At 33.5% G+C, this 26,863-nt stretch overlaps 2 protein-coding genes across 2 annotated transcripts; both read left to right on the forward strand.

Moving 5' to 3' along the window:
* Nucleotides 1–4,445: 4,445 nt before the first annotated feature.
* Nucleotides 4,446–10,922, forward strand: LOC143595494 (glutathione reductase, chloroplastic-like). The gene is made up of 11 exons (XM_077074491.1): nucleotides 4,446–4,863; nucleotides 6,444–6,669; nucleotides 7,448–7,726; nucleotides 7,923–8,099; nucleotides 8,204–8,257; nucleotides 8,360–8,508; nucleotides 8,583–8,646; nucleotides 8,789–8,959; nucleotides 9,039–9,173; nucleotides 9,797–9,886; nucleotides 10,685–10,922. The coding sequence occupies exons 1-10, from the start codon at nucleotides 4,463–4,465 to the stop codon at nucleotides 9,836–9,838; spliced, it is 1,698 nt and encodes a 565-aa protein (XP_076930606.1). The 5' UTR covers nucleotides 4,446–4,462; the 3' UTR covers nucleotides 9,839–9,886; nucleotides 10,685–10,922.
* Nucleotides 10,923–13,534: 2,612 nt separating this feature from the next.
* On the forward strand, nucleotides 13,535–18,533 carry LOC143595488 (F-box/LRR-repeat protein 17-like). Its single transcript, XM_077074485.1, has 11 exons — nucleotides 13,535–14,136; nucleotides 14,610–14,711; nucleotides 15,411–15,555; nucleotides 15,656–15,840; nucleotides 16,697–16,801; nucleotides 16,887–16,984; nucleotides 17,086–17,294; nucleotides 17,368–17,434; nucleotides 17,523–17,608; nucleotides 18,066–18,164; nucleotides 18,258–18,533. Exons 1-11 carry the CDS (start codon nucleotides 13,571–13,573, stop codon nucleotides 18,321–18,323), a joined length of 1,728 nt encoding a protein of 575 aa, XP_076930600.1. The 5' UTR covers nucleotides 13,535–13,570; the 3' UTR covers nucleotides 18,324–18,533.
* The last annotated feature ends 8,330 nt before the right edge of the window (nucleotides 18,534–26,863 follow it).

Below are 26,863 nucleotides of genomic sequence, written 5' to 3' on the forward strand. Positions count from 1 at the left end.
TTACCATCGGTTTCGGTTTGGGTTTTGATCGGCTTCGGTTCGGGTTTTACCGATTTTCACCCGGTTTTGGCCTGTTTCGATTCAGTTAACCGGTTTTAGTGGAGAAAATTACAAACTTGTTCCGAACCTACGGTTTCAAACCGAATTCTACATAATTGGTTTCAAACCGGTTCAGTTTTGGTTCGTTTTTTCAGGTCGGATTGGTTAATTTATTTGGCCACCTCTACTGTCACCTATCACTTGACAGTCATTGGGTCACCACAATAGCATAACTCTGGTATGACACACGGTGGGACGAAAACCGGATGTGCTCAGGATCCGAACTAACAACCTCGCAAGGCAAGGCCTAGCTCAAGTCATTCGTTACCAAAATGACACAAATGGGAATCGAACTTGGGTCTAAAAGACAACACTGAATTAGTCTTCTGGAAGTCCGAAACTGCCTCCAATATATGAGTGAATCTTTTTGACATGGGATGTCAACTGTTTATCTTGATTTGACGTTTTAGACTTTTATTCAAAAACACCTTTAAGAAAGAAAATCATAACTATAGGGAAATTCACTTAAGTCAGGTTTTAAACCTAAGACCATAAAATTTCAAGTCTTAGCTATCACCCTTATATCATTATATCAAAAGTCATTTATATATGGAGGTTCGTATAATGCGTTTATATATGGTATATAAAAACAATCTAGAAGAGAAAAAAAAACAAGATTATATGATCAATTTGTGTATCATGTTTAATCAATATGTTATGGGTTGTTTGACAACCTCTGTATCAATAAGTGTTGAATTAGTATGACGTATACGAGAGTTATTAATTACATATAAGGTTATAAACACTTCTGAATGGACAAAACAGAGTAGTAAGTGTTGAGTATACCAATGTGGCGGTGATTAGTAGTGAATGAGGTGGTGCATTAGTTGCATACAAGGGTTATAAACACTTGTGAATGGACAAAGCGGGTAGAATTTTCATTGAGCATCGTTTTGAAACTTAATGTTAAAATGTTTGTTGATTAATTCAGATGCATCAATCTGCTAAACACACTTAATGGCAATTAATTTAGATGTGACATTTTAATGGAATCATTAAATTACTGTCAAACATTCTTTTCTCAATGGTACATAAATGATGAATAAATAAAAGATTTTACACTACACATGTATTTTGCTAAGAAAACTAATTAATGACCCAACCTCTCAGCGTATGCTAGATCTATCATTCTTGCTATAATCATTTTGAAAGGATTCAAGCTACCATAAACTCCGTCGTAGACAAAAAATAACTATCCCAATCAAAAAAAGAAAAAAAAAAGTTATTTTTTGTGGATACCGGTGTCCGAGGTTTCGTATATGCATTGTTATTTGCTATGTTGATTTATTGGGTTCATAATTTCAAAATAACTATGTGACACATCGTACTAGCTTTAATTTTTATTTTTTTGTTATAATGATCATCATTGTTTCACTCATTTTATTTTCCAACTTTAAAAAGACAACTATATTACATTGGTATAATCAACTTCATATCAAAAGTATCTTATGATATGTTTACATATGTGAGACTAGTGAGACTTATTTATCATAATTTGCCATGCAAGAAAACACAATATACGCGTCAAACAAACATAAAATAGTATTAACAATAGTGCTATACTTAATCAAATAAACCTTTACAAACATAGAGTTGCTAGTCACTACTTACACACATGTAGTGAAAAATACTTATATGTATTTTATATTTAAGTGTGGGAGTAAAACCCAATAAGAAACTTGATGTTTCTCTTTATACCATCCATTGTACATTATATTTTATTATGAACATTATTTCTCATTACATTTTTTATTTCAAACACAACGCTTTAAGTATCGAAATATTATTCATCTTAGCTTAAATTCAGATATTTTTCAATTTTTTGTTAAGAGTGGTTGTTAAATATAACACAAACAGTAAATTGTTAATCACATATGGTTATATCCGTATAATATTAGTTACATAAAAATCGTTACCCATAGAGTCATAGATGCTCCAACAATTCACGTCTGGGTCACTCTCAATGATTAAATCTTGCATAGAATATACGTGTGTTATCCTTTGAAGGCTCCCTTGTTTTGCCTCAAAGATGTAGATGGACACCATGTCCTTAGATTTGATATGTTGTTTAGACAGACAACAATACATTTAACAAAAGAGCTTTTATGACATGGTCAATACCTCATAACAGTGTTCGATATGGTTATAAACATTAGTGAGAAATCATAACCACTTAATCTCGTTCAAAACATCCCATTTTGTTTATACATAATTTAATCCAAAGTCAAACACGTGATTAATAGAATTGTGCTCTTATTATTTGCATTTTTTGTTTACATGATGATGGAATGATGGTCCGTTGTTGACATCATGAAAGGAGTTATGTTGTTGGGCATGAAGCTGGAAGTAGCCAATACCAATGAGTTAATGTCTGACTAGATTTGTAAGTCTTAGAAAGTTGAGGGACTCTTTATGCTAACACTTAAGCTTGGAAGCCTTAGTGAGCATTTTTTGACTTTCTTTTGTCAAAAGAACGTTAACGAAGAAATAAGTACGGAACTCTCAATCACGCAAAAGGATGTCTTCTTCCTAAATTATTTCTACTCCAACAGTCACTTCGGAATGATCTTGTGACTATAAAGGTTGTGCTTTCCATATCAAAAGAGAGGAAGAACCGTCACAATGTAGCCTTTAATCCTTTTGTTATTATTAGGGTTTCATCCTCATTTGTTTTCTATAACCCGTATGAATCTATTTGTAGTTTGATTATTTGAAATAAAGAAGCCTTTGATTACATGTTTCTGACATGTTTCTTTCTTGTATAAGTACCTTTTTACAAATGATTAAGAGCATTGCAAATGGATCAGTTTAGGAGCTTCTGTGTGTATGTGTGTGTGTGTGTGAGAGAGAGAGAGAGAGATTGATCGGGAACTTCTAAAAACTGCGTGGTTTGAATGGGGAAGGAGGAAATAAGAGAGAGGGTGTCTCGCCCGGATTTACATATATGATATGAGAGAGATTATATGAGTAAGACGGGTAATACATGGGCAGGTGAGAGAGGGCGTTGACATACTCATATTTAATCTCACCCAGACCATCCACAAATAAGGATGGAGTGAATGAGATGACACATAATGATGCAAACAAGTTGAACCGCTCGTGAGTTACTAGAGATTAGATTGATAAAATCAGAACGAGTCGAGCCCAAGCCTCAAATAAGGGTTGTTTAGTTATCGAGTTCAAGCTCGAGTCTTATATGGGAAGATCGTCTATACTCACCAAACCTTAACGAGCCTAGGGGTGCAAACGAGCCGAGCCCGAGCTCGACCAGGCTCGAGCTCGGCTCGTTCTGATCTTTATTTATAAAGATCGAGCTCGGCTCGTTTAATATTTATTAATTAATTTTTTATATATGTATATTTATTTTCATAATAACTTTTTATATAAAATAATATGTTATTTAGTTAATTTTTTCATAAAATTATATATATAAATTAATAATTATTAAATATATATGTATCTATTAATATATATAGTTTAAAAAATATATAAATGACAGGCCCGTTTAGGCTCGCGAGCTGGCTCGAGCTCGATAAGTGAAGCTCGGGCTCGTTTATTAAACGAGCTTTCTTTTAGGCTCGAGCTCATTTAAGCTTGGCTCGGCCGAGCTTTTCACGAGCCGATCTCGAGTAGCTCGACTCGTTTGCACCCCTAATTGAGCCTAGTGTATTTTTAAGTTCTTCGTATTATGGACTTCTCTTTATTAATTTCACACTCTATAGCCGAACTCGAGCCTAACTTTAGCACATTTAAGTACCTTGCTCGATGATAGACGTGTAATCAAGCCGAATCACTCTTAAGGTACCCGAAGTCATTTCGTTAACCGTTTGAATCAAACCAAACTTACACCAAAACTCATTTAATAAACGAGCCCGTTCCCGATCTTTAGCTTCGTGTATCAGTTAACTAAATTATACACACTACTTAACTACTCAACCGATAATACTATAGGCTTCAATTAAAACCTGTCATCTACAACCATTACGCACCAACAATGGCGACATCCATCACCACACCAAAACTCACAACCACTCTATATGAGAGAGATTATATACGGATTTGCTTGATTACGTGGATAAATACAAAAGATGAAGATGGAGGAGGTTTAGGATGTTAGATGTAGAAAATGAAGTATTACATCAGAAAAAAATTCCGTCAAACAATAAACAACTTAGTGTTTCATCGAAAGACCAAACATCATGACACGTGACGAGTTTTTATAGGTAGGTATTTTTACGAAACCACAGCTAAAGTTTGGAAAATGATGATAAAAAATTGACTATTTGAGGATCATAGACTACAAATAAAACTTGTCATCTACAAGTTTCACAACCATTAGCAGCAAAACTTGTACGGACCAACAATGGCAACATCAATCACCACACCAAAGCTCACAACCACTCTCTCATCTTCAACTCTCCAAACCTTACTACGCAACCACAAGTTCTCAATACTCAACCGTTCACCATTCATAACCACACCTCAATTACCTTCAACAACCTTCAATCTCTCAACAAAAGCCCTAGGGTTTCTATCCAGTAGCAGCCGGCAAGCCGCGATTAAGTCGCGCCGGTTCGTCACCAGAGCCGAGTCGGCTAACGGCGCCGAACCGAGAACCTATGACTTCGACTTGTTTACTATCGGCGCCGGTAGTGGCGGTGTTAGGGCTTCGCGGTTCGCGGCTAACTTTGGCGCCTCGGTTGCTGTTTGTGAGCTGCCGTTTGCGACTATATCGTCTGAGACTACTGGTGGTGTTGGTGGAACGTAAGTTATTATTATTATTGTTTAATTATGAATTGAATTACAGTTAGGTGTTATTATTATTATTGTTTAATTATGAATTGAATTATAGTTAGGTATTATTATTGACTTATTGTTATTATTATTACAGTTAGGGTTGTTATGGTATGGAATTAGTGATATTTAAATAGACGTGAAATGATACTGGATTTGTTAGGTTAATGAAGCTTAGAAACAACGTGATTCGTGTGACTAGGGCTGTAAATGAATTGAACCGAACCGGACAACCGGTTCTTGTTCATGTTTGTATGTAGGTGTGCAAACGATTAAGCCGCTTGTGAGCTAGCTTTTTTGAGCTCGAGCCGAACCTAAGCCTCAAATAAAGCTCGCTTTGTTATAGTGCCTTGACCAGTCTTGTGTAATATTAAGTTTCACCTCTTCTGCACTTGTGTATTAATTTCACACTGCATAGCCTAGCATGAGCGGAGGTTGAGCTCGTTTAATCTACTGCACGAGCTGAAGCTGAGCTTAGGCTTGTTTAAGGTTTTTTTTCCCCTTAAAATAGATAAAAGTAATTTAAAACGTATATAAGTTAATTAATAAGTAACAAATGAGTCGAGACTTGAGAGTTGAGACTGAGCTTGAAAAAACTACTTCAAGCTCAAGCTTTGGAAAAAGAGCTCAAAACGAACCGAACTCGAGCCTAGTCAAGCTCGGGTTCAACTCGGCTCATTTACACCCCTATATATGTTTGCTAAGCTTTTATTGGACAAGCGAACTATTCACAGGCACCTACCCGAGCGGAATTTCTTGTTTGTGTTCGTCCATTAAGGAAATGAACTTATTCGTGAACGGTTCACGAACACAAATGAACACAAACAATGTTTTTTTTATTTGGTTAACCGAGAATGGCTAGTGTCAGCAGTTTGGTTTGTCTACCAATTTGTGTCAGTGTTTTTAACATTTATATTCATATGTTAGTTTACATATAAACTATTCACATAATACTCATGTATATTTTTGTTTTCTAGCTAATGATTTTTCTTAAATCTCTTATGATAAAATTAGAAAATGCATTAAAGATAATAAAACCTTTGATGAACAAACATTAACGGACATAAACGGACACATTATCTAACGCTCATGCACATAATTGAACGATCATGGCCTCTGTTAGTGTTCGTTCATTTAGTTAATCGAACGAAATTCTTTGTTCATGTTCGTTCAAGGGGGTGTTTGGGATTTCTTATTTTACCCTACTATGTCTTAACTTTTCCGAAAAGTTATAAGGTGTTTGGATAAGTTAAAAGCTGTGAGGGGAATAAATCATAAGTTACACTTTTGTAACTTATGACTTATGGCAATAAGTTATAAGGAGGCTGAAATAAGGAACCCCAAACACCCCCTAAATGAATAAACATAAACGTACTTCCAGCCGAACAGTTCAGTAACAGTTTTCCGAACATTCAATTCGTTTACAGCCCTACAAGTGACTATTACATTTATGGTGAATTTGACTACATATTGATAGAATGGATGCTTTGTTTTTATTTATGGTGGTGTGAATATGTTAATCTGGTGATAACCTAATATTTGGATTGAAGGTGTGTGCTTCGTGGATGTGTACCAAAGAAACTGCTTGTATATGCATCTAAATATTCTCATGAATTTGAGGAGAGCCTTGGTTTTGGATGGTCATACAACTCAGAACCGACGCATGATTGGAGCACTTTAATGGCTAATAAGAATGCTGAGCTACAACGTCTGACTGGAATCTACAAAAACATTTTGAATAATGCAGGTGTCAAATTGATAGAAGGACGAGGAAAGGTTATGTTTCCTTTTTTCCTTTTTTGCATTAATTGTCTTTTTTGTTTTAGTGACTATGTTTTGAAGAACGTTGAAATTGGACAACAATGGCCTCAGCGGTTGTAAATTGTAAAAGCTTGAGCTTCATATTTTCAGAGTTTTGTAAAAATGGTGAATGAAAAGATCACCTGTTGACTGTTAATGGGATTGATTTTGAGACAAAAATCTTAGGTTTGTACTTCAAAAAATACCAACCTGCTTAAATGTTTGTGTCATTTTAGTCGCTGCACCTTTTTCTTTTCTATTCTTTTATTGTTTTTTTTTTGCATTTGGGGCATTGACAGATGTCTTTATGTACCATTTGGGTCATATTGTAACCAGTAATTTAATTTTTCTATATGAAAATTTACATTGTGTATAAATTTAACATTTTTTTATAAAAATATATCTTTTTTGACCGGTTACAAAATGATCTGAACAGCTTACAATCCCATCTTTTGAATGCCTTAAATGTAAAAAAGTACGACGACAAAAACGACACAAATATGAAAGCATCTTGTTTGTTTTAATGTAAGAAACCTGAATTTTCTTAATTTTTTACTTTAATTTCTCTGTGTCATTTAAACAAAGTTACATTTTTGTAAAATGAGTACTGATTATGTTGTGCAACAAAAACCACATTCACTATATTATTGTTTAATTCACAAAAGAATGTAGATAAAAATCAATATATTCTAAAACTTCATTTTGTTTGAAGAGACAGTTATTTAACGTTTATTTTTTATAATTTTGAAAGCAGATTGTGGACCCACACACAGTGGATGTTGATGGGAAACTCTACACTGCAAGAAACATTTTAGTTTCGGTTGGTGGACGCCCATTCATTCCAGATATTCCTGGAAAAGAATACGTGATAGATTCGGATGCTGCCCTTGATTTGCCATCAAAACCTACAAAAATTGCCATCGTTGGTGGTGGTTATATTGCGCTTGAGTTTGCTGGTATTTTTAACGGTTTGCAAAGTGATGTACATGTATTTATTCGTCAAAAGCAGGTTTTACGTGGGTTTGATGAAGAGGTGAGAAATTTCAAACAAGACTTATATGGTATATAAGAGAGAGTCGATTTTTCAAACTTACATATTTGGTTTTTCATTACAAACAAACCAATATTCTTGCATAAATGCAAATGAAAGTTGGCCTCTCAATAATATAATTATCATGTAGTTTATGAGAGCTATTGTGTTTAAAAAACTGACCTTTTGACCTAAACAGATTAGAGACTTTGTAGCAGAACAGATGTCATTAAAAGGGATTGAGTTCCACACGGAGGAATCGCCGCAAGCAGTTATCAAATCTGCAGATGGGTCCTTATCCTTAAAAACTAATAAAGGAACAATTGACGGCTTCTCACATGTCATGTTTGCCACAGGACGCAAGCCCAACACAAAGGTACTTCTTTTTTCAAGTAAAATATGAAACAAATAACCGTTGTATTGCTTGTTGCATCTTGAAACTACGTTTTTTTGTAATTTTGTCTTCGTTTAATATTGCAGAATTTGGGATTGGAGACTGTTGGTGTGAAACTGGACAAAAATGGAGCAATACTGGTATGTTTATTTTTTTGACCTTTTGTGGTCTGTATAAATATAATTATGTCTGTGAGTAATTTTTCATATTATTTCTTAACTCATATCTTTGATGACGGATAGGTTGATGAATATTCGCGTTCATCGATTCCACATATTTGGGCAGTTGGAGATGTCACTGATCGAATGAATCTGACTCCTGTTGCTTTGATGGAAGGCGGCGCATTAGCCAAAACCCTTTTTGCAAATGAACCCACAAAACCCGATTTTAGGTAATTTTTTACTTTTAACTTGACCGATCGTATAGAATATGTGCCTCGTGGCTGACTATTTTATTGTTTTGCAGCGCTATACCTTCGGCAGTATTCTCTCAACCACCAATCGGTCAAGTCGGTCTTAATGAGCAACAGGTGACACTCATTATATTTGACTTATTTGACCTGTTAAGAGATAAAACACAACCAGAACGACGGCCCATTTTTAGTTAACGGTCGAATTTTACCTGACTTTAATATTTTGTTAGCAAATACATAACTCATACGTAAATTGCAGGCAATAGAAGAATATGGTGACATCGATGTTTATACAGCAAACTTTAGGCCTTTAAAAGCTACTTTATCGGGCCTTCCAGATAGAGTTTTCATGAAACTTGTAGTGTCTGCAAAAACGAACCAAGTGGTTGGGTTACACATGTGTGGTGAAGATTCTGCAGAAATTGTTCAGGTTGGTTACAATTTACGTCTTCTGTTTGCGTTATTGTTTAATTTTATTTATGGCCACATTTATGATACAATTTTTTTAGGGATTTGCTGTTGCTATTAAAGCTGGGTTGACCAAGGCGCAGTTTGACTCAACTGTCGGTGTTCATCCTACATCAGCAGAGGAATTTGTCACCATGAGGACACCTACAAGGAAAATTAGAAATTCTTCATCTGGGGTATGATATATATCGATGCTTTCTGACTTTTAAGAAAATATAGATTAAATGACCTAAGAGGGCATTTTGTTGCTCAAAGCATTGTATTATTACTGAGATAATATAGTTTTTAAAATCATACTTGACACGCTAACGGCTAACCGTTTCATTTATAAAGTAATTTGGTCAGAAAGTGTTTTCCACCAAGCCCTTTTCACCAGACAGTTACCTGATTTTATCTGAACCCGCCTCTGTTAGGGGAAAGCAATAACCGAATAGTTAACTAAAACCTAACTGAAAACCGACGAAACTGAACCGAAATAACCGAATTAACCGAACCGCACCGACCGAACTCTTCGTTTTTTTTCATATTTTCAAGCCCTTTTTCCTCTATTTCATGTATTATATGTATTAATAGTATAATACTATCATTTTCATGTATTTATATCTCTATTTCATGTACTAATATCTCGGTTTCATATATTTATACCTTCATTTCATGTATTTTCAAGCAAAATTTTAGCTCAAGTTTGATATTGGTTATTAACCGAAGTACCGAACCGAACCGAACCGTGCACACCCCTAGCCTCTATCGTGACAAATTTATATTTATTGTGCCTTATTGAAAATGAAAAAATTTTCAGGGTAAGACAGATTCTGAGGCTAAAGCAGCTGCAGGAGTTTAACAAGAGACGAGCCAGCTAATTGCATTGCAATGCGCCAATGCTTATAAGGTAATAAACAGTTTACATTTTAACCAAAACCTGTTTCGAGCCGTTACCCTGTTGGCAGGGGCGGACCCACATACATTCGATCGGGGTCCCGGGACACCAATGTTTTTTGAAAATTACATCGAGACGGTATATTAAATTTTGTATGGACCCCATAAAAATTAATACTTGGAACCTATACTATTAAAACTGAACTGGTCTAGTGGAAAATCCCTTACTTTTTCTTTGAGAGGTTGCAAGTTCAAGCCTCACCATACTATGTTTTTGTTCTTTTTTTATATATCCTAGTCAATATTAGTTATTTAGTTAGGATATTTGTGTTTTTCTTTTCTTATATCACCCTACAACATATATAATGGCAACATGAGTTTTGCATATTATTTTATTATTTATCTTGTGTATGTATATATTATAATTAATCATTTATTGTGTTAAAGTTATTTTTTCAGGTTTTGGTCATGTATGTAAGACTATATATATAACTTTCTTTTATGTTTTTCGAGTATGAATAAAAATAAGTTAAAAGTCAAATCTAGATCCTTTCTACTTACTCGTTTCTGATGACACCATATTTTCGTGTTTTATTATGTTCCTCGCCTCGACCCGACCCGAATAACAAACGACCCGAAAATTTTGTAAACCGAAAAAATTGGGACCCCGGTGACAAAAAATCCTAGGTCCGCCACTGCCTGTTAGGCTCATCTTGCCACCTCTAATTTAAATTGTCATTGTGTTCTTGAATGTATACAATTCATATGCTTACAGCTTACATCGTCATTTCCATGATTAAATTCGCAATAGGTAATTGGTTAAGCACAAACTCCTACAGGTGAGAGCCTTATATGTGAGCTGAGATGTTTTTGTTGACATGAAGAGGCATGGTCATATTCCAAGATCTACTGATGAAGGTCAACTATATTTCACGATGTTATTACTTTTAGTGACTCGTTTTGGACTCATTTATTGGTTGAAACTAGTACATACCCATGTATTTATTATGATTCGTGATTAAAGCTATAGCTGATGCGTGTTATGTTCATGGACTAATTTTGTGGTTAGGTTGCTGATAGGTTTTCGCCGTTTTTTATTTCAACCCGAAAAATCATCTTATATACAATCTTCATCAGTTTATTATAAACTCATTAGGCTTCCCACCGGAGCTTGGTGGAAATAATGATAGAAGGCGGAAAGTCAATTTACTTTATTTGTACCCGAGTCAATTTAAAAGCAACTGATTTGGAGCCAAACCCGTTAATTAGTGGTTCGGTTGGGTTGTTTTTTAGTTTTGTTTAACTTCTTTTGTTTGGTTTACTTGTCTCTTGAAAGTAGTCTTTTATTTGGTTTTTAATTAAATCGGCCTTAAAAAAAACCATTGTCTATTCAAACACCCTTTTTGCTATTTGTATACCCTTTTTACATATGATTTCTCTTTTACACACACCCTTTCTAAAACCTTGGTGGGTATATGAATAGCATCTCCCTAAAAAGAAGCTGAGTTGGAGCTAATTTTTATTTTAACATCACTACTACAAATCTCCTGTCACAAATGTATACTTTTGTATGTACACTTTTACACGCTCCAAGGGCAAGACATGTATTATGACAAACAAAGAAAAGGAACATCACATCACGTCACGTGTTTCTTATAAGCTAATAAAGTGCTAGGTCATTGGACACAACACAATACTATTGTCACAACATCTACGAAAATAAAAAACGTAAGAACAAAATAGATCATTTGACACCAAACCAGTTCATTTATAATTGAATCGATTAAATAATTTATTTCGAGCCGGTTATAACATCACTACAAATCTCCAATCACAAGAGTTAAATAATTACATTTTAATTTATTTTAGGTTAAGAGATAATTTAGGGTAAACGTGTTATTAGTTTTTTATTTTGAATGACAAACGGATCCTTCAAATAAGCTACGGGTTAAATTTACCACATTGGGATGCATTAGCCTTCTAATCCTGGGAAATCCTCACCTAAGGACAATTTGTGAACACTCAACCGAAGACACGCCAACACTGTAAGGTAAAACCTGCTTAGATCAATGATCGAACCAACGATCGTCGCGTATTCACCTAGTCTTCCATCATCACCCGCTTCCGTCGAAACTAAATGATAGGGGCATGAATTGAACCTGAGTATTACATCAAATGAAACACGAAGTCTATTTTTTACTACTCCACCAACAACTGATTGACATATATATATATATATATATAGAATCAGGATCATGAGAGAACCTTTTTGAAATTGAGAATTATGAGAACCATTTTCGATCACAAAAAACCTAAAAATAAAAAAAATCATAAAATAAAAAAAAACACAAAAATCAAAAAAGTAAAAAAAAACCAAAGTTCTTATCTTATCATCCCGGTTTCATAAAACAAAAAAAAACAAACTCGATTTAGCTAAATTATACAAACATATATATAATATATATATATATATATATATATGTACATTTACATGTTTTTTTTGTACACATGTGTATAATTTAATATACATGATACTGTACATATGTGTATATTACGTAACTAAAAATCAAATAGAATCATATATGTGTATAATACGACGTTTTTTTTATTTTGTTAATGAACCCGGAATGAAATATAAGAACTTTGGTTTTTTTATTTTTTAAAAATTTTTATTATTTTTTGTTTTATATTTTTTTAAAGGTGTTTTAGAGGTTCAAAATGGTTATCAAAGTTCTCAATTTGTAAAGGGTTCTCTTAGAATGCTTACCATGTATATATATATATATATATATATATATATATATATATATTAAGAGAAGTTTGATGACCTTGAAAGATGATTGGTCCGTTCGGTGATGTGTCATTTGACCAAGTATTATATATATATATTTTTTAAGTTTGATAATTATATTTATAACAGTTTGATGTTAATAAATTAAGATAAGTTGTTTTACTTTAATTCCGATACTGTAATGAAAGTGACGAAAAACCGATCTAATTCACGTAGAATCGTCGCGTTTTGTTTTAGTTTCGATACTGTAACGACTAACGAACATAATACCGACTGAATGTCGATATTGTATATTTTTTAGTTTCGGTTTCGCAACGAACGCGACGGAAAACCGGCCGAATTTGCGCATACTCACCGTCTAAATGCTCGGGTTTTACCGACCAGCGCCACCCCATTAGTACACTGCCCACCTCAATTTTATAACCTTTTTTATTTTATGTCTGGTACAATAACACATGCAACTAAAACCGACCGCTCAATACTTGAGTTTTACCAATGTCCGAGTTTCACCGACATGCTCCGCCGGGTAAAACACTAGTTAAATACATATAAATATATAGATTTTTATAGCTACACTTTTAGACGCTCCAAGGGCAAAACAGGAATTACGACAAACTGAAAAAAAGGAAAAAAAAAAAAAACATCACACCACATCACATCACATCACATCACATCACATCACGTGCTTTAAGTTTTAACAAGTCTACACTCCAACACTCCACTGGAAACCCAAATCACGCTCCTCCAAATTTTTAAACCCAAGGCGCCAACACTTTCACCATCTCCCGCGCCACCACCCTTCATAATATTATTATTATTATTATTATTATTATTCACTCTCACCCATCACACACACATTATTATTCTCTCTCTCTATAATCCAAAACCCTAACCCAAACAATAACAATGCACTACCACCACCTACCTCACCCAGTCCCACCAACCACCACCACCTTCCCAGACTCCATGTTCTCCAAAAAAGGCAAACGCCGCGGCAACTACAACTGCGGCCGTTGCGGCCAACCCAAAAAAGGCCACGTCTGTCACCTACCGTTAACCGATTCCGTTTCACCTTCCGTTACTACCGTTATAACGCCGTTATCTGAACCGATTCAGGTTAAACAGCGTAACCACCAGCCAGGCTCTAATTTACGCCGCGCGTTATCCTTCGATGACATCGATGTAACCGAGGGTACGGAATCTGACGATGACGTGGCGGATGACGTGGAGGTGGATTTTGGATCTGGTAAGTTGCCGGTGAGTTGTGTGTGGGAGGTGATGAGGAGGCTGCCGCCGGTGGATTTGTTATCGGCGGCGAAGGTGTGTACGGGATGGAGAGATGTGAGTAAGATGGTTTGGAAGGCGGCTGAGGAGGTTAGGGTTAGGGTTCCGAAGGGGAGTCGGGTCGGGTTTGTTGGATCGGTGTTGCAGAAGTGTGTGAAGCTTGGTAGACTGAAACTTATTATGGAGAGGTTTGGATTGTTTCAGATTTACAGATCTAGGGTTTTGACTTTTATTTTGACTTACATTGACCGGTCAACGATGATTTTAAAGTAAAATGATAATTGATTAATTAATTAATTATAAGAGTGAACAATTGGTACTAGAGGTTGGAAAATAAACTGGTTAGCTGAACTGGTTTGAAACCGATTATGTAGAAACTGGTTTGGAACCGATTGATAACGTATGTTCAGTACTGTTTTGTAATTTTCTCTACTGAAACTGGTTAATTAAACTAAAACTGGCTAAAACTGATCAGAAACCGATCGTAAACCAGTCAAGTAATTGGGTACAACTTGAACCGAAACTGATGATAAACTGGTTTTGACTTTTGTTGACTAAAGCGAACCAGTTTAGAGGTTTAAAACTGGTTTGTGCATCTCTGTTGGCATTAAATGGAGAATTTGTACTAATTATTTTGTTAAATGGTGTGTTTTGTTTGCAGTGATATGGATTCAACTATGCTGGCCTGCATTGCTTTTGCTTGCCCCAATCTTGAATCTATGGAGATTGTTATGGTTGAAGGCTCAGTCAATCGGATTACAGGGTATCTTTACTAACTTATACATGATCTTATGTTTGTTATAGTGAACAAATGCTTGATTGCTTGAATGTTGATTATGTGATATGAATTTGGATAGAAATCTATCTGCATTGCATTTTGGTTTCTGGATATATATGGTGTTACCTTTAATATGCTGAAATAATGCTTGAATGTTGATGATTTGATATGAATTTCGATTGAAATTTATCTGCATTGCAATCTAGTTTTGGAACTCTTAAGCACTTCATTTAACTTATGTCTTTGCCAGACCAATGTACATGGTTTTTAAATATATATTAGGCAATTTATTTTAATATCGATTTAACACAATGTATTCTAAACTTTTAGTTTGTGTGGCTTAATTATTTAAATGAGCTTGCTGTGATGGAGTTGAGCTGCAATTTAAAATGCATGGTCACATTGTTAAAAGATTTAATCTTTTCTGGCTCATAATAAACATTAGTTGTTCTAACTAGATTTTATTTGTTAGCCCTCACAATCCTAATAATTATTTATAGTTTGTAATTGATAGGCAGCAAATAAATCTGTCTGCAGTTAATGTGATTTTGTAAATACGTATGATTTTAGGGCTGAATTTGGTACATAATTTCATCTTCAGTTGATGAATACAACATTTTAGCTTGCCATAAGTTAATTGATGGAAACTATTATCTGCCTCTAAATTTGAATTTGCCTTTACAGGGATGAATTGGGACGTTTTGTTGCTGACAAACGTTGTCTCACAACTCTTAAAATGGATGGGTGTGCTAGCCTTGGATCTTTTGTTCTCTGCTCCAACACACTCTCCACTCTCTGGCTTTCAGATCTTCATTCACTTTCAAAGATGGTACACATCCTTAAAGTTTTTATTATGTTCCCTGATGGCTATTCAATTACCTTGTAATCATGTTTGGTGCTTATGCTTACACTCATTTTATCTTGATTAGGTTTTCAATGTCCCTAATTTGAATGAGATATCCCTTGATTTTACCCGTCAAGAGAATGATAGCACTGATCTTACTTCAATGATGGATGGTCTTGGAAGAACCTGCCCCAAGTTACAAAACATTCACATTGCTTCTCTTCAACTTTCTCATTCTGTTGTGCTTTCTCTCACTGCTGCAAATTTAAGGTATCCCAAGTGGCACTTTTGTTGTATATGTGTCTGAAATAGAGATGTAAATGAGCTGAGCCTGAGCTCAACTAAGCTCAAGCTTGGCTCATGATTAGTTTTTCAAGCTTGAGCTTGGTCTGGGCATGTTCACTATTATTTAATTAATCTAATACATTTTTAGAAATTTTTTATATATTTTTTAATTATAATTTTTATATGTAACATAATGTATATTGATTAATTATTTTTATCGCAATGTGTAGGCTTGCGAGCCAGCTTGAGCTTGTTTGTTATACACGCTTTTTTGAGGCTCGAGCCTGTTTGATGTTGGCTTGGCTTGATTAGAGCTTTTAACAAGTTGATCTTGAGTGGCTCACGAGCTGGCTTGACTCGTTTATGCTCTTAGACGAGTAGAATGGAATAATCATTGCGAACCATTAAACTGGCAAACTTTTTTTCTATGTTTATTAATTTTTTTTATATTTTTTACACATATTGATAGAAAGACAAAAATCAAATTTTTAGCATACATATAATGCAAATTTCTAATTAGTTGGAGAATTTATGGTATGATACGTATTATTTTTGTTTTTTAGAACGTTTTTTAGGCACCTGTGTTTCAATATATCTTAAATATTATTTACACACACCCCATTTCAAAATTGGGGTTTATTTTGAGCGCCCCAAAATGAGTTGTGCAGCTGACCAGATTAGCTGCTGCTGGCTTGGGCTTGGCTTGCTTATAAACATGCTTTTTTTTGAGTGAGCTGCGAGTTTTTTTAACAGCTCTACTTACATTACATCTGTAACAAAAGAGTTTTATGGAATGCTTGAATGTTTTTCATAAACACATGCCCTATTGATTGCATTGTAGGGGCTTGCGCATGCTATCACTCGTACTTGGATCAGAAATAACAGATGCATCAGTTGCAGCAATTTCCAAATGCTACTCAAATCTAGAACTACTCGATCTCAGCGGGTAAGCTGTATATATTTGCATATATCATGAGCAATTTCTTATTTTATGATCATACATTCATTAAATGTGTTTTCATGAATTGCAGGTCTAGCATAAGTGACAGTGGTCTTGGGATTATATGCAATGTATTCCCCGAGACTCTTACAAGACTCCTTGTTGCCCTATGTCCCAACATTACATCAAGTAATTTTTTAAATCCATAATTTTAAACCTACTGTATGATAAGTGTATTTTTTTAAGTTGATGACACTTAACATTTGCTTTTGTTATCAATCAATCATCAGGTGGCATCCAGTTTGCAACCGCACAATTACCTCTATTGGAACTCATTGACTGTGGGATGACAATATGTGATTCGGACACACAATACGAGAAAAATAATTCAGAAGTAGAAATATCACCAAATAGCAAATTACATCTTATGCAACAGAAGTTGTTTATTAAACATGCCCGGTTGAAAAAGCTAAGCCTTTGGGGCTGCTCCGGCCTTGATGTAAGATCTGAAGCTTTTATTATTATTATTATTATTTTACATATTAATTATTCTGATTATTTGATTTTTGCAGTCCTTGTATTTAAGCTGCCCAAATCTAAATGATCTGAATCTGAACTTGTGCAAAAATTTAGTTCCAGGTACATTTTCAGACATCCTGACCAACATGATACTAGTATAATTATATAGGTGGATAATCTGAGTTTAATTTTCATCGCTTAATTTCAGAAAAATTAGTTCTTCAGTGCTCGAAGCTGGAACACGTGCATGCTGTTGGTTGTGAAGATGTGTTAATCCAAGCAGTTCAAACTCAGGTAAACTAATCTCTATGTGATTCATTTTTAGCTTTCAAATTATATTTTGTCATCATCATCGTATTTAGTAAATCCTACCAATAGTAAAGCTATGGTAGGGTTTGAGGACGGTAAGATGTAGACAACCTTACCTCAACCCTGTAGGAATAGAGAGGCTGCTTTTGGTGAGACCCCCGGCTCGATAGTAGCGCTGATTAGTGCATGCCTTCTTGTCTTTCGGCTATCAATGCCACCACATGATGTCTGATTCACTTTCCGCCACTTTTAATGTTATTTTCACGAAATTAGTAAAATAATGTCAAAATTAGTGCAATTTCACTTTTGTTCTCTGAGAGCGCACACATATATACATTATATGAGCACACTTTAAACAGAAATTGTATCAATATATACTTTTATGTATTACATCAATTTTTTATATTATTTTGAGTTAAAATTAATGTGAATTTGGTGTCAGGTTTCCGATGATTCTGCTTCTTCAGAGAGTCATTATTCTCGTAAAAGGATGGCTGACGGTTCAAAGAGAGTCGGAATTCCATTTTTGTTCAGTCAACCGGTAATCTACAAAACAAAACCAATAATTAAATAATCAGTCTTAACCTTCATATATTTTATATAAACCTAAATGTTTTATTTGTTTGTGGTGTAGATGCCTGATTATGACAAAACCAGTTGGAAGATTCGAAAGCGAAGGTGCACGGTGGTGGTTGAATAAGGAGATGTAGATTGTTTGCTGTAAAACCTGAACTATGCAGTAGATTAACATTCCTGGGTGGATAAATGTATGTTATATACTTCCATCATTTCTCCAAATCAACTGTTGTGATGCTGGCTGTTTGCAAGCTAAAAAACCTTTGTTTACTTCACAATTACAATAAAAATATAGTATGTTGTTGGATGGTTTATAACTTTAGGCAAGTTTGAAATTGCCCATAATAATGTAACTTTTGTATCTTTTTCTTAATTTTGCTTATATTTTATATGCTTTTAAAACTCTGGTTTTTTTAATGGTATGAATCAGACTTTCACAAATCGGGTATTTTATAAATTTGGAACCGGTACTGGGTATGGTTAACAAAACTTAAATCGGATTCGGGTAGGAAACAATTCTGGGTATAGTCGAGTATTTGACATGGTTTTGACTGGTTCCTTCGGTTTTTTCGGGTTTGACCGGGTATTTTTGGTTCTGGTTTCGGGCCGGTTCTAGTTTTGGGTATGGCTCCGGGGAGATATCCTATACATGGTCCTACCCGCAGGTAGGAAACCGGTTTCGGGTCGGGTCCAGACCCCCAACTTTTTTGTGCACCTCTATTATGAATATTCTAAAAACTAGGGCTATAAGCAAACTTATCAAACACGAACAAGGCTTTTTTCATGTTTGTTAATCAAGAAAATAACGTGTTCACAAATGGTTTGTGAATGTTTACTGAACGAGATTTTATATTTGTGTGTGTTCATTAAAAAAAATGAAAGTATTTATGGACACAAACAAACACATTTATAATTGGTGGAGCCTATATAGTGAGATTAATGTATTCATCAATGTGAATGATTGAGGAAGGAAGTGTGAACAATCTATATATATATTAAAACAATTGAGTTTTATTGAACAAACTCTATTGTTTCCATATATAACAATCACTTTTAGGATTTTCTTAAAAATTAAATAATTCAAAAATTAATTAAATTAATCAATAACCCACAATTAGTTCACATACTAAGATATTTAAATAATCTATAAACTAATTTTTAGCTAAAACCGACAATTTTAATATTCAAATTTAAATTTCAAACTTAAACCGAAGCTAACACAATGAATGTTCAATTTTAATATTCAAATTTAGATCAAAACTAACAACATAATTAATTCATATCCTTACTAAATGAATTTACTTTAAATCTAAATCATCTAAAAATAAAAACCGTGTAATAACTATTGTCAAACCCTCAAGTATTAGATGTCCAATTTTTAAAATTTCAAATTTCCACTACTTATTTGACCTCATCTTATACTTCGTCATTTCTATAAATTTGGTATTCAATATTCCTTTGTTTATATCATCCTTTTCACTCTTCTGAAGCTGTTATAACTTATAACTACGACTTTGTATTAAAATTTCTATCGTTTGTTATTGTTTGTAAGTGAAATTCACATATTAATTTAATTATGTTGTCCTTATTTGGTCTTTTGGTTGTTATGCAAGCATGTTAGCTTGGGAATTAGATGTATGCAAACTGGTTAGGTAAATGATTCATTTTAAAATTTCCGTATTGTCAGTTCTACTTAAATATATTTCTTTTGTTCTTATTGTTGGTGTACCTTGAATGAAACTTAATTATTTGAATTGTTGGTATCATTTGCACTTCATCTTATATGTTGCACACGTCTTGCTGCTACTTAAGTAGGTCAGATCATAAAGTTTGACGACCATTCAAAGACTAGCTCGAGCCATGGTATGACCTGGCCACCAAATGTGTGTCCTGATTGATGTAAGATTTCTTGAAATTCATATTTACAGTTTTATTTTTATATGTTGAGAGTTCCCTCTATACATATTTATAGTATAAGGACCATTTGGAGACAAACTCTAACCATGGTAGGACTATGTCACCAAAGTTCCACCTGCTCCTTCCAAGATTCAATAGACATGTTAAAGGTTTTGTGATATGCGAAAATATTGTTGATTTATTTCCTTAACGAAATTATTATGATAATTATTTCGATTACATCCATTGATAATTCTTAGTAATTTTTTTTAATAGTTTAGTGTATCTAACATTAATTTATTTTTAGTAATTTCAATTTATGGTCGTCCAACTTGGTAGATTGGCTAATTGCATGGAAAAAGTATTTGATAGAGATTAGGTTGATTATGTTTGTTTTGGTCATTACAAATGTATTTTAGTTGTTAATTTTCTATCATTTTTTATTTTATGTAGCTTAGACAATTCATGTAAATTAATTCATTTTTATATGAACGACAATATTTATTTTCTGTGTTAAAATTTTTGAATCTTATCTTGAAATTTTTAACAATTAGTTATTGAACTTCTAAAAAAATGAAACGTTTTTTTATAATAATATTTACAATTATTTATTTCTGTTTTAAAAATTCAAAGCTGACTACTATTGCAACAATCTTTTGTAGTTTTTAGTAGTATTCAACCTCAACAAACTTTCTATCTTTTATATTTGACCAAATTTTAATTAACATAAATGACAAATTTAATGTAGCTGGAAATTTTAAATAATTTACTTTTGATTATACTCGAAAGTTAATAAGTTTTGTATTAAAAACTCATTAATTTATTTAACTAATTTGATATGTGTTGTATTACTTATTTCAAATTTACATTAAAAAAATCATAGATATATACTATAATTACTTATTTATTTTAAAATATTCATCATCTTTAATTTTACTGATACATTCCAATCATTTATACATTAATTTATTTTTGTTTTTAAGAACCGAATTTGATCACTCTTTTTTAGTTTTAATATTTTTCGATCTCAATAAACTTTACATCTTTTATATCTGACCAATTTTTAATTAGGAAAATGTCAAGAATTACCGATTCGTATAAATTATTCCGGCCAAATTAAAAAAAAACTAATAAACTAAATAGAAAATAAAAAATTTCCATCTTTTATATTTGAACAATTTTTAATTAGGTGTAAATGTTAATATTAATGTATAAAATTGAAAAAAAAATTATCTAATGAATTTATTGTTAAATAAGGTAATGATGCTAAAGTGTTGACAATAATTTCGTGATAATTAAAATAATTAATAGGATATTGTTTAGTTATTGAATTTTCAAGAAAAATGGAAAGTTTTTTATAATAATATTTACATTTATTTATTTATTTTTTACAAAACCAAAATTGACGACTTTTGCAACAATCTTTTGTAGTTCTTAATAGTATTAAATGTCATCAAATTTTCCATCTTTTATATTTAACCAATTTTTAATTACGCATAAATGTCAAGATTAATGTATACAATTGAAAAAAGAATTATATAATGAAATTGATTTTAAATAAAGTAATGATGTTAAAGAGTTTGGAACACAATTTACTGCATATTGCAATCATTTTAATTAAATTTTAATTAGGGAATGACCTCTATGTAATAAAATTAAAATTAACCGGCTTAATTTTAATTATCTATATATTATTCTAATTATACTTAATTAGTGAAATTAGTAGAATAAACTGTTATTGCTTTGATTTAACTTAATATATCTAACTAAAAAGTCTTTGAATCGAAATATAAAAAAGTTTAATTACAAAATAATTTATAATAAAATATACCTTAATTTATTTATTAATGTTGAAATGAAACTCATAATACATTAAGACTTTAATTGTATATTTAATCAGGCTGCTATGGTTTATTTTGTTTTTTAGATTGTGAAGCAAAATGATTTTTTTTGGTGAAATGTCGAAGAAGTTGATGGTGGGCTAATATGATTATAACATATTCATGTCTTCGTTTGATATTTTAATTTAGGTGTATACTAAGTTTGTGTAAGTATTAACTTCTTATGTGCACAAGTTAAATGCTTAATATTTTGGTTACAAACTTAAGTTAACTATTTGTGTTGGTTTAAAATGTTAGTTATGAAATTTTATGGTTGTTTATATGTTTTCAACCCATGTCTAACATGGACTACTATTCTAGAAATACATTGGTGTGTTAGATAGTTTTACATAAATGAATTTCTAATCATTTATGTCGATTCAAGTTAGCCGATAGTCTACATATACAGTAGGATAAGTTGTGTTATTGTTGTTTCCTATGTATATTTTTTATTTCCATGTCTTTAATATCTTTATGAACACCAAATATAAATAACTTACAATTGTCACTAAAGTTAATAGTGCTTGGTTTCCAAGTTTTCTAATTTTTCTGTTTTATGTATTAAAATCATTCATTAAGTCAGCAAAATTGAAACATCATGCTCTATAAAATTCTGTTTTTATATTTATGTTGTTCATCGTTTTCATATGCTAACCATATTATTTTATATTATAGATTTGCTCAAAATTAAAGGAAACAAAATTTTTGGGGTCAATCAACGTCTTTCAATAAGAGGAGTTATTTAACGGTTAGTCATTTTAGTATTTTTTTAGTTACCCTTCAATTTTTTTTAAAAATGCATTTTTTTAAACGTGCAGCTTTAACGCCAAGAGAACTTCTTATTAGCATTTTGAACGGTAACGCTTTATTTTAAACGTGTTAATACACTATATATTAGTATAATTTTTTTGTTAACTAAAATATAGTAAATAAAAATTAATATGTTATTAACTAAAAATTAGACACTTGTAACAGAAAATTATAAACGATTTTTAATATATTTATTATTAACTACATTATACCTTTTTGATAAACAAAGTTTTACTAACATTGAATGTATGCTTACACTTTTCTTTTTTCTATTTTTTAGAAATGATACGAAACATAATTTTAAGTTATCCAATACTATTTTATTTTCTTAAAAACCAATTAAAATATGTGTTTTAATTAAGATGTGTATACGAATCAGTTTATGTTAATTAGAGGCGCAAATATATTTCTCCATTATTTTTTTACTTATATTTGGTTTACTCAATTTATATTGCTTCCATATTTAGCAACAAAATTCACAAATTTAGTTGTGGTCTATATAAAAAAAATCAGTTTTTTGGTTCTTTAGTAAGATCATACCAATTATTTTTTTATATTTTAATTTGAACTAAAACTTTCATAAACACATTATGCTAAATAAATTCAAAAAGACTGAAACTATTTTGACTCATAGATTGGTTCTAAAAGTCGGTGTGCCAATAATGTTACTAAGCAATATGGATCAGAATAATGGTTTGTGTAATGAAACTAAATTGCGAGTAATTAATTTGGGTTGGCGTTTTGTTGAAGTAAAAGTTATTTCAGGTACTAATACTAGTTATCACACTTATATAATTCGTTGTGGTCTAACACCTTCAGATAAGAACTTTCGTTTAAATTGAAGAGAAGGTAGTTTTTTCCAGCTGTAGTCTGTTTTGCAATGAACATTAACAAAAGTCAAGCTCAATCTCTAGCAAGAGTTGACATATATCTCAAAGAACTGATATTTACACATAGACAACTCTATGTAGATTTATCAAGAGCGAAGAGTGGTGCTAAAATTCTTATACTAAACAAGGAAGACAAAGTTACAAATAGAGAATAAATATGGTTTATAAGGATGTATTTTTTGTAGCTTATAAATTTTACATTTTTAACCTTTGATTATGTTTTCAAAGATTGTAATTTGAATGTTATTTGGGTTTATCTTTGTGTTTCACAATCATTTATTTTCGTACCAATATCATTTACAACTTTAAGTATGTTGCCGTCCCGAATAACATATAACAACTTATGTTGTCCTTTTAAATGGCATGTGTTTGTTTAAAAATATCAATATTTCCACCCGTGTCGTACACGGTTTAATAACCTAGTGTTAAAATATGATTTCTTATATTATGTTAGAGGTAATAAATTAGAAAAAATTAAATGTTTAAAATATATAAATGAATGTACAAAAAACTTTCATGAACATGAATGAATGTTCGTGAACACATTACCGAACGTTCACGAATGTAACTAAACGAGCGGAGGCTCGGTTAATGTTCGTTTGTTTAACTAATTGAACGAAATTTATATTCATGTTTGTTCATTTATTTAACGAACATACACGAACTTTTTGTCTAACGGTTCATGAAATATTCACTGAACGCTTGGTTCTTTAACAACCCTACTAAAAACGGAAAGTACTAGCAAGAAGCTAGAGGCAACCAAAGAAACGATTGCAAGAAACATAGAAGATAAATAAGTAAAATTACCCAAAGTTATACAATCTAAAATGACTTTCTTACTCATGTTTTCCACCTTAAGATATGATACCGTCTTTATATCTTTAACAATGTGTTGTAAACCGTTAACTTTGATCATTTATATGTGAAACTATTTCGTCTATCTATTTTTTCATATATTATCTACTTTGTTTTCACGAATTTATTTAATTTATTAAATACGTATATTAAACTTCTAATTACAGAAGTTAAAGCTTCATTTATAAATAACATCAAAACCCTAATTATTCAATGTGAACAATATCTGTCTTCGTTTGAATTAAAGTCATTCAAAATATACATTATTCATGAACCGACCATACCAAATGCATGTATGCCCCTTCATTAGCAATCACATGATCATGTCTCACAAATACTTAATAAACATACAATTATTATGCATTAATATGAGATAAGTTTGATGTACTTTTGAAGAGGTAGGTCCCCGCAAAGCCCAGTTGGACCCGCAAGACACACCTTGAAGAGGTACGTCTGCGCAAAGACTAACTGGTCCCGCATGACCCACCATGCTCAGAGAGATGAAGACCTTACACGCAGTAAGCCAGCTGTTCCCGCAGGAAAGCCTCCCTTGGTATAGTACCCTGCCTGTACCCACAGCTATGGGTACACGCCAAGAAGGAAGACTACCCGCACTAACGGTAAGGCTACGCGCATAAGGCACTAACTCTTATACTTCAGCAATGTCACCTGAAGAAGGAATGAGCAAGGCGGGAATATTCCCGCCCAAAAGAGCCAGTCCGTACGCTTCTGGAAGATCTTTTGTACTATACCTGCCAAGGTATGGACAAAATAGACAAGATCTGACCAAAGCAGCCCATGAACCAATCACAGGGTGACAGCTCACCGACAATAGTACGAGGAGGAGCACGCTCTAGTACAAAATGTCACTATCAGCCGCTGCCTACCCACCAACTCCCATCGTGGCACGTACATAGCCCGTAGTTGGTGGAAAAGGAATAGTATACAGCCGGCCATATCACTATCAGCCGCTGCCTACCCACCAACTCCCATCGTGGCACGTACATAGCCCGTAGTTGGTGGAAAAGGAATATTATACAGCTGGCCGTACTTGCTTGGAAACCTACCTTCGGCTATAAATACTCCAACACCTTGGAACGGTATCATCATCTTATCTTCTCTAGCTATTTCTCTCTATATACACTTATATTCAGAGCAATCTAGTCTGATTCTCACGCCGGAGGGTGGTCACAAGGAGGAACCCCCCCCCTTCTCAGTGACGAGCTCACGGTGTCTGTTTTGCAGGTCGAGAAGAATAACCATCTTTGCCGGACCTAACCCTCGTGGGAAACATCTACTTAACCCTAAGATTATCCGTAATCTGCCGGGGTCATTTAGTGTTTCTTCATTGGCGTCATCCGTGCATAAAGCTAGAACTAATTCTTTTTCTCAGTTTTTTCAAAACCTCTGGAAAGATGGTTAAAGTTACTCCGATTCCAAGGCCAACGAGTGACCAAGAAACTCCGGTAACCACAACCCCAGCTACTGGGGGGAACACCGGCGAGTACACAATTTTTACGAACACTACCCCTGTTACCCAAGCCGGGGCAAGTGCAGTAAACAATCCTCCCCTGGGATTCATTGATACCCAGTTGGAGAAACAACAGACGAGGCTTCCCCGCCAAACACTGGATCAAGTTAAAGCTTGGGCGGAAGCACGTCAGAAAGAATTCCAAGCTGAGTTGGATGAACGTTTACGTTCACTCCAACAGGCTAATGACGAATTCGGAAGCACTCGACAACAGCTCAACATGAGCAATGATTGCGAGTATTCGGATGATGAGTGGGAAGAATCTGACAGTGACGCAAACCCTCGTCATAAGGCGAAAGGAAAGCGAAAAGAAGTAGACTTCCGTTCGAAAAGAAATTTTGGAGAAACTTTCAAGCCAAAGAACGCAGGGGGAAACCCACTTGACTTCTCCAAAACTTTCAGACCGACTGTTGCAAATGCGGGAACGTCCAAGTTTGCAAGAGACATTGCGGAAGCAATTGCTCCAAAGAGTGCCAAACAGATGTCCAACATAGGCACTTACGATGGCGTGTCCGACCCAGACGATCACTTGAACAGATTCATAGCGGGGGCAACCGCTAGCAATTGGACAGAACCCACGTGGTGTTACATGTTCCGGATGACGCTCGTCGGAGCAGCCAGAGCATGGTTTGATCGTCTACCAGTCCACCACATCTATGATTGGGCAGACTTCCAGCACAAGTTCAGCCAGCACTTCAGTCAACAAAGAAAATATACTGAAGAGCAGTGGACGATCCTCAACTGCGTTAGAGAGGAAGAGGAATCTTTACTAGACTTCATCACTCGCTTCAACTCTGTAGGA

This window comes from Bidens hawaiensis, unplaced genomic scaffold (genome assembly GCF_021521415.1).
Source record: "Bidens hawaiensis isolate Kalapana, Puna unplaced genomic scaffold, B.hawaiensis_p1.1 tig00045256_1, whole genome shotgun sequence".
NCBI classification, from domain to species: Eukaryota; Viridiplantae; Streptophyta; class Magnoliopsida; order Asterales; family Asteraceae; genus Bidens; species Bidens hawaiensis.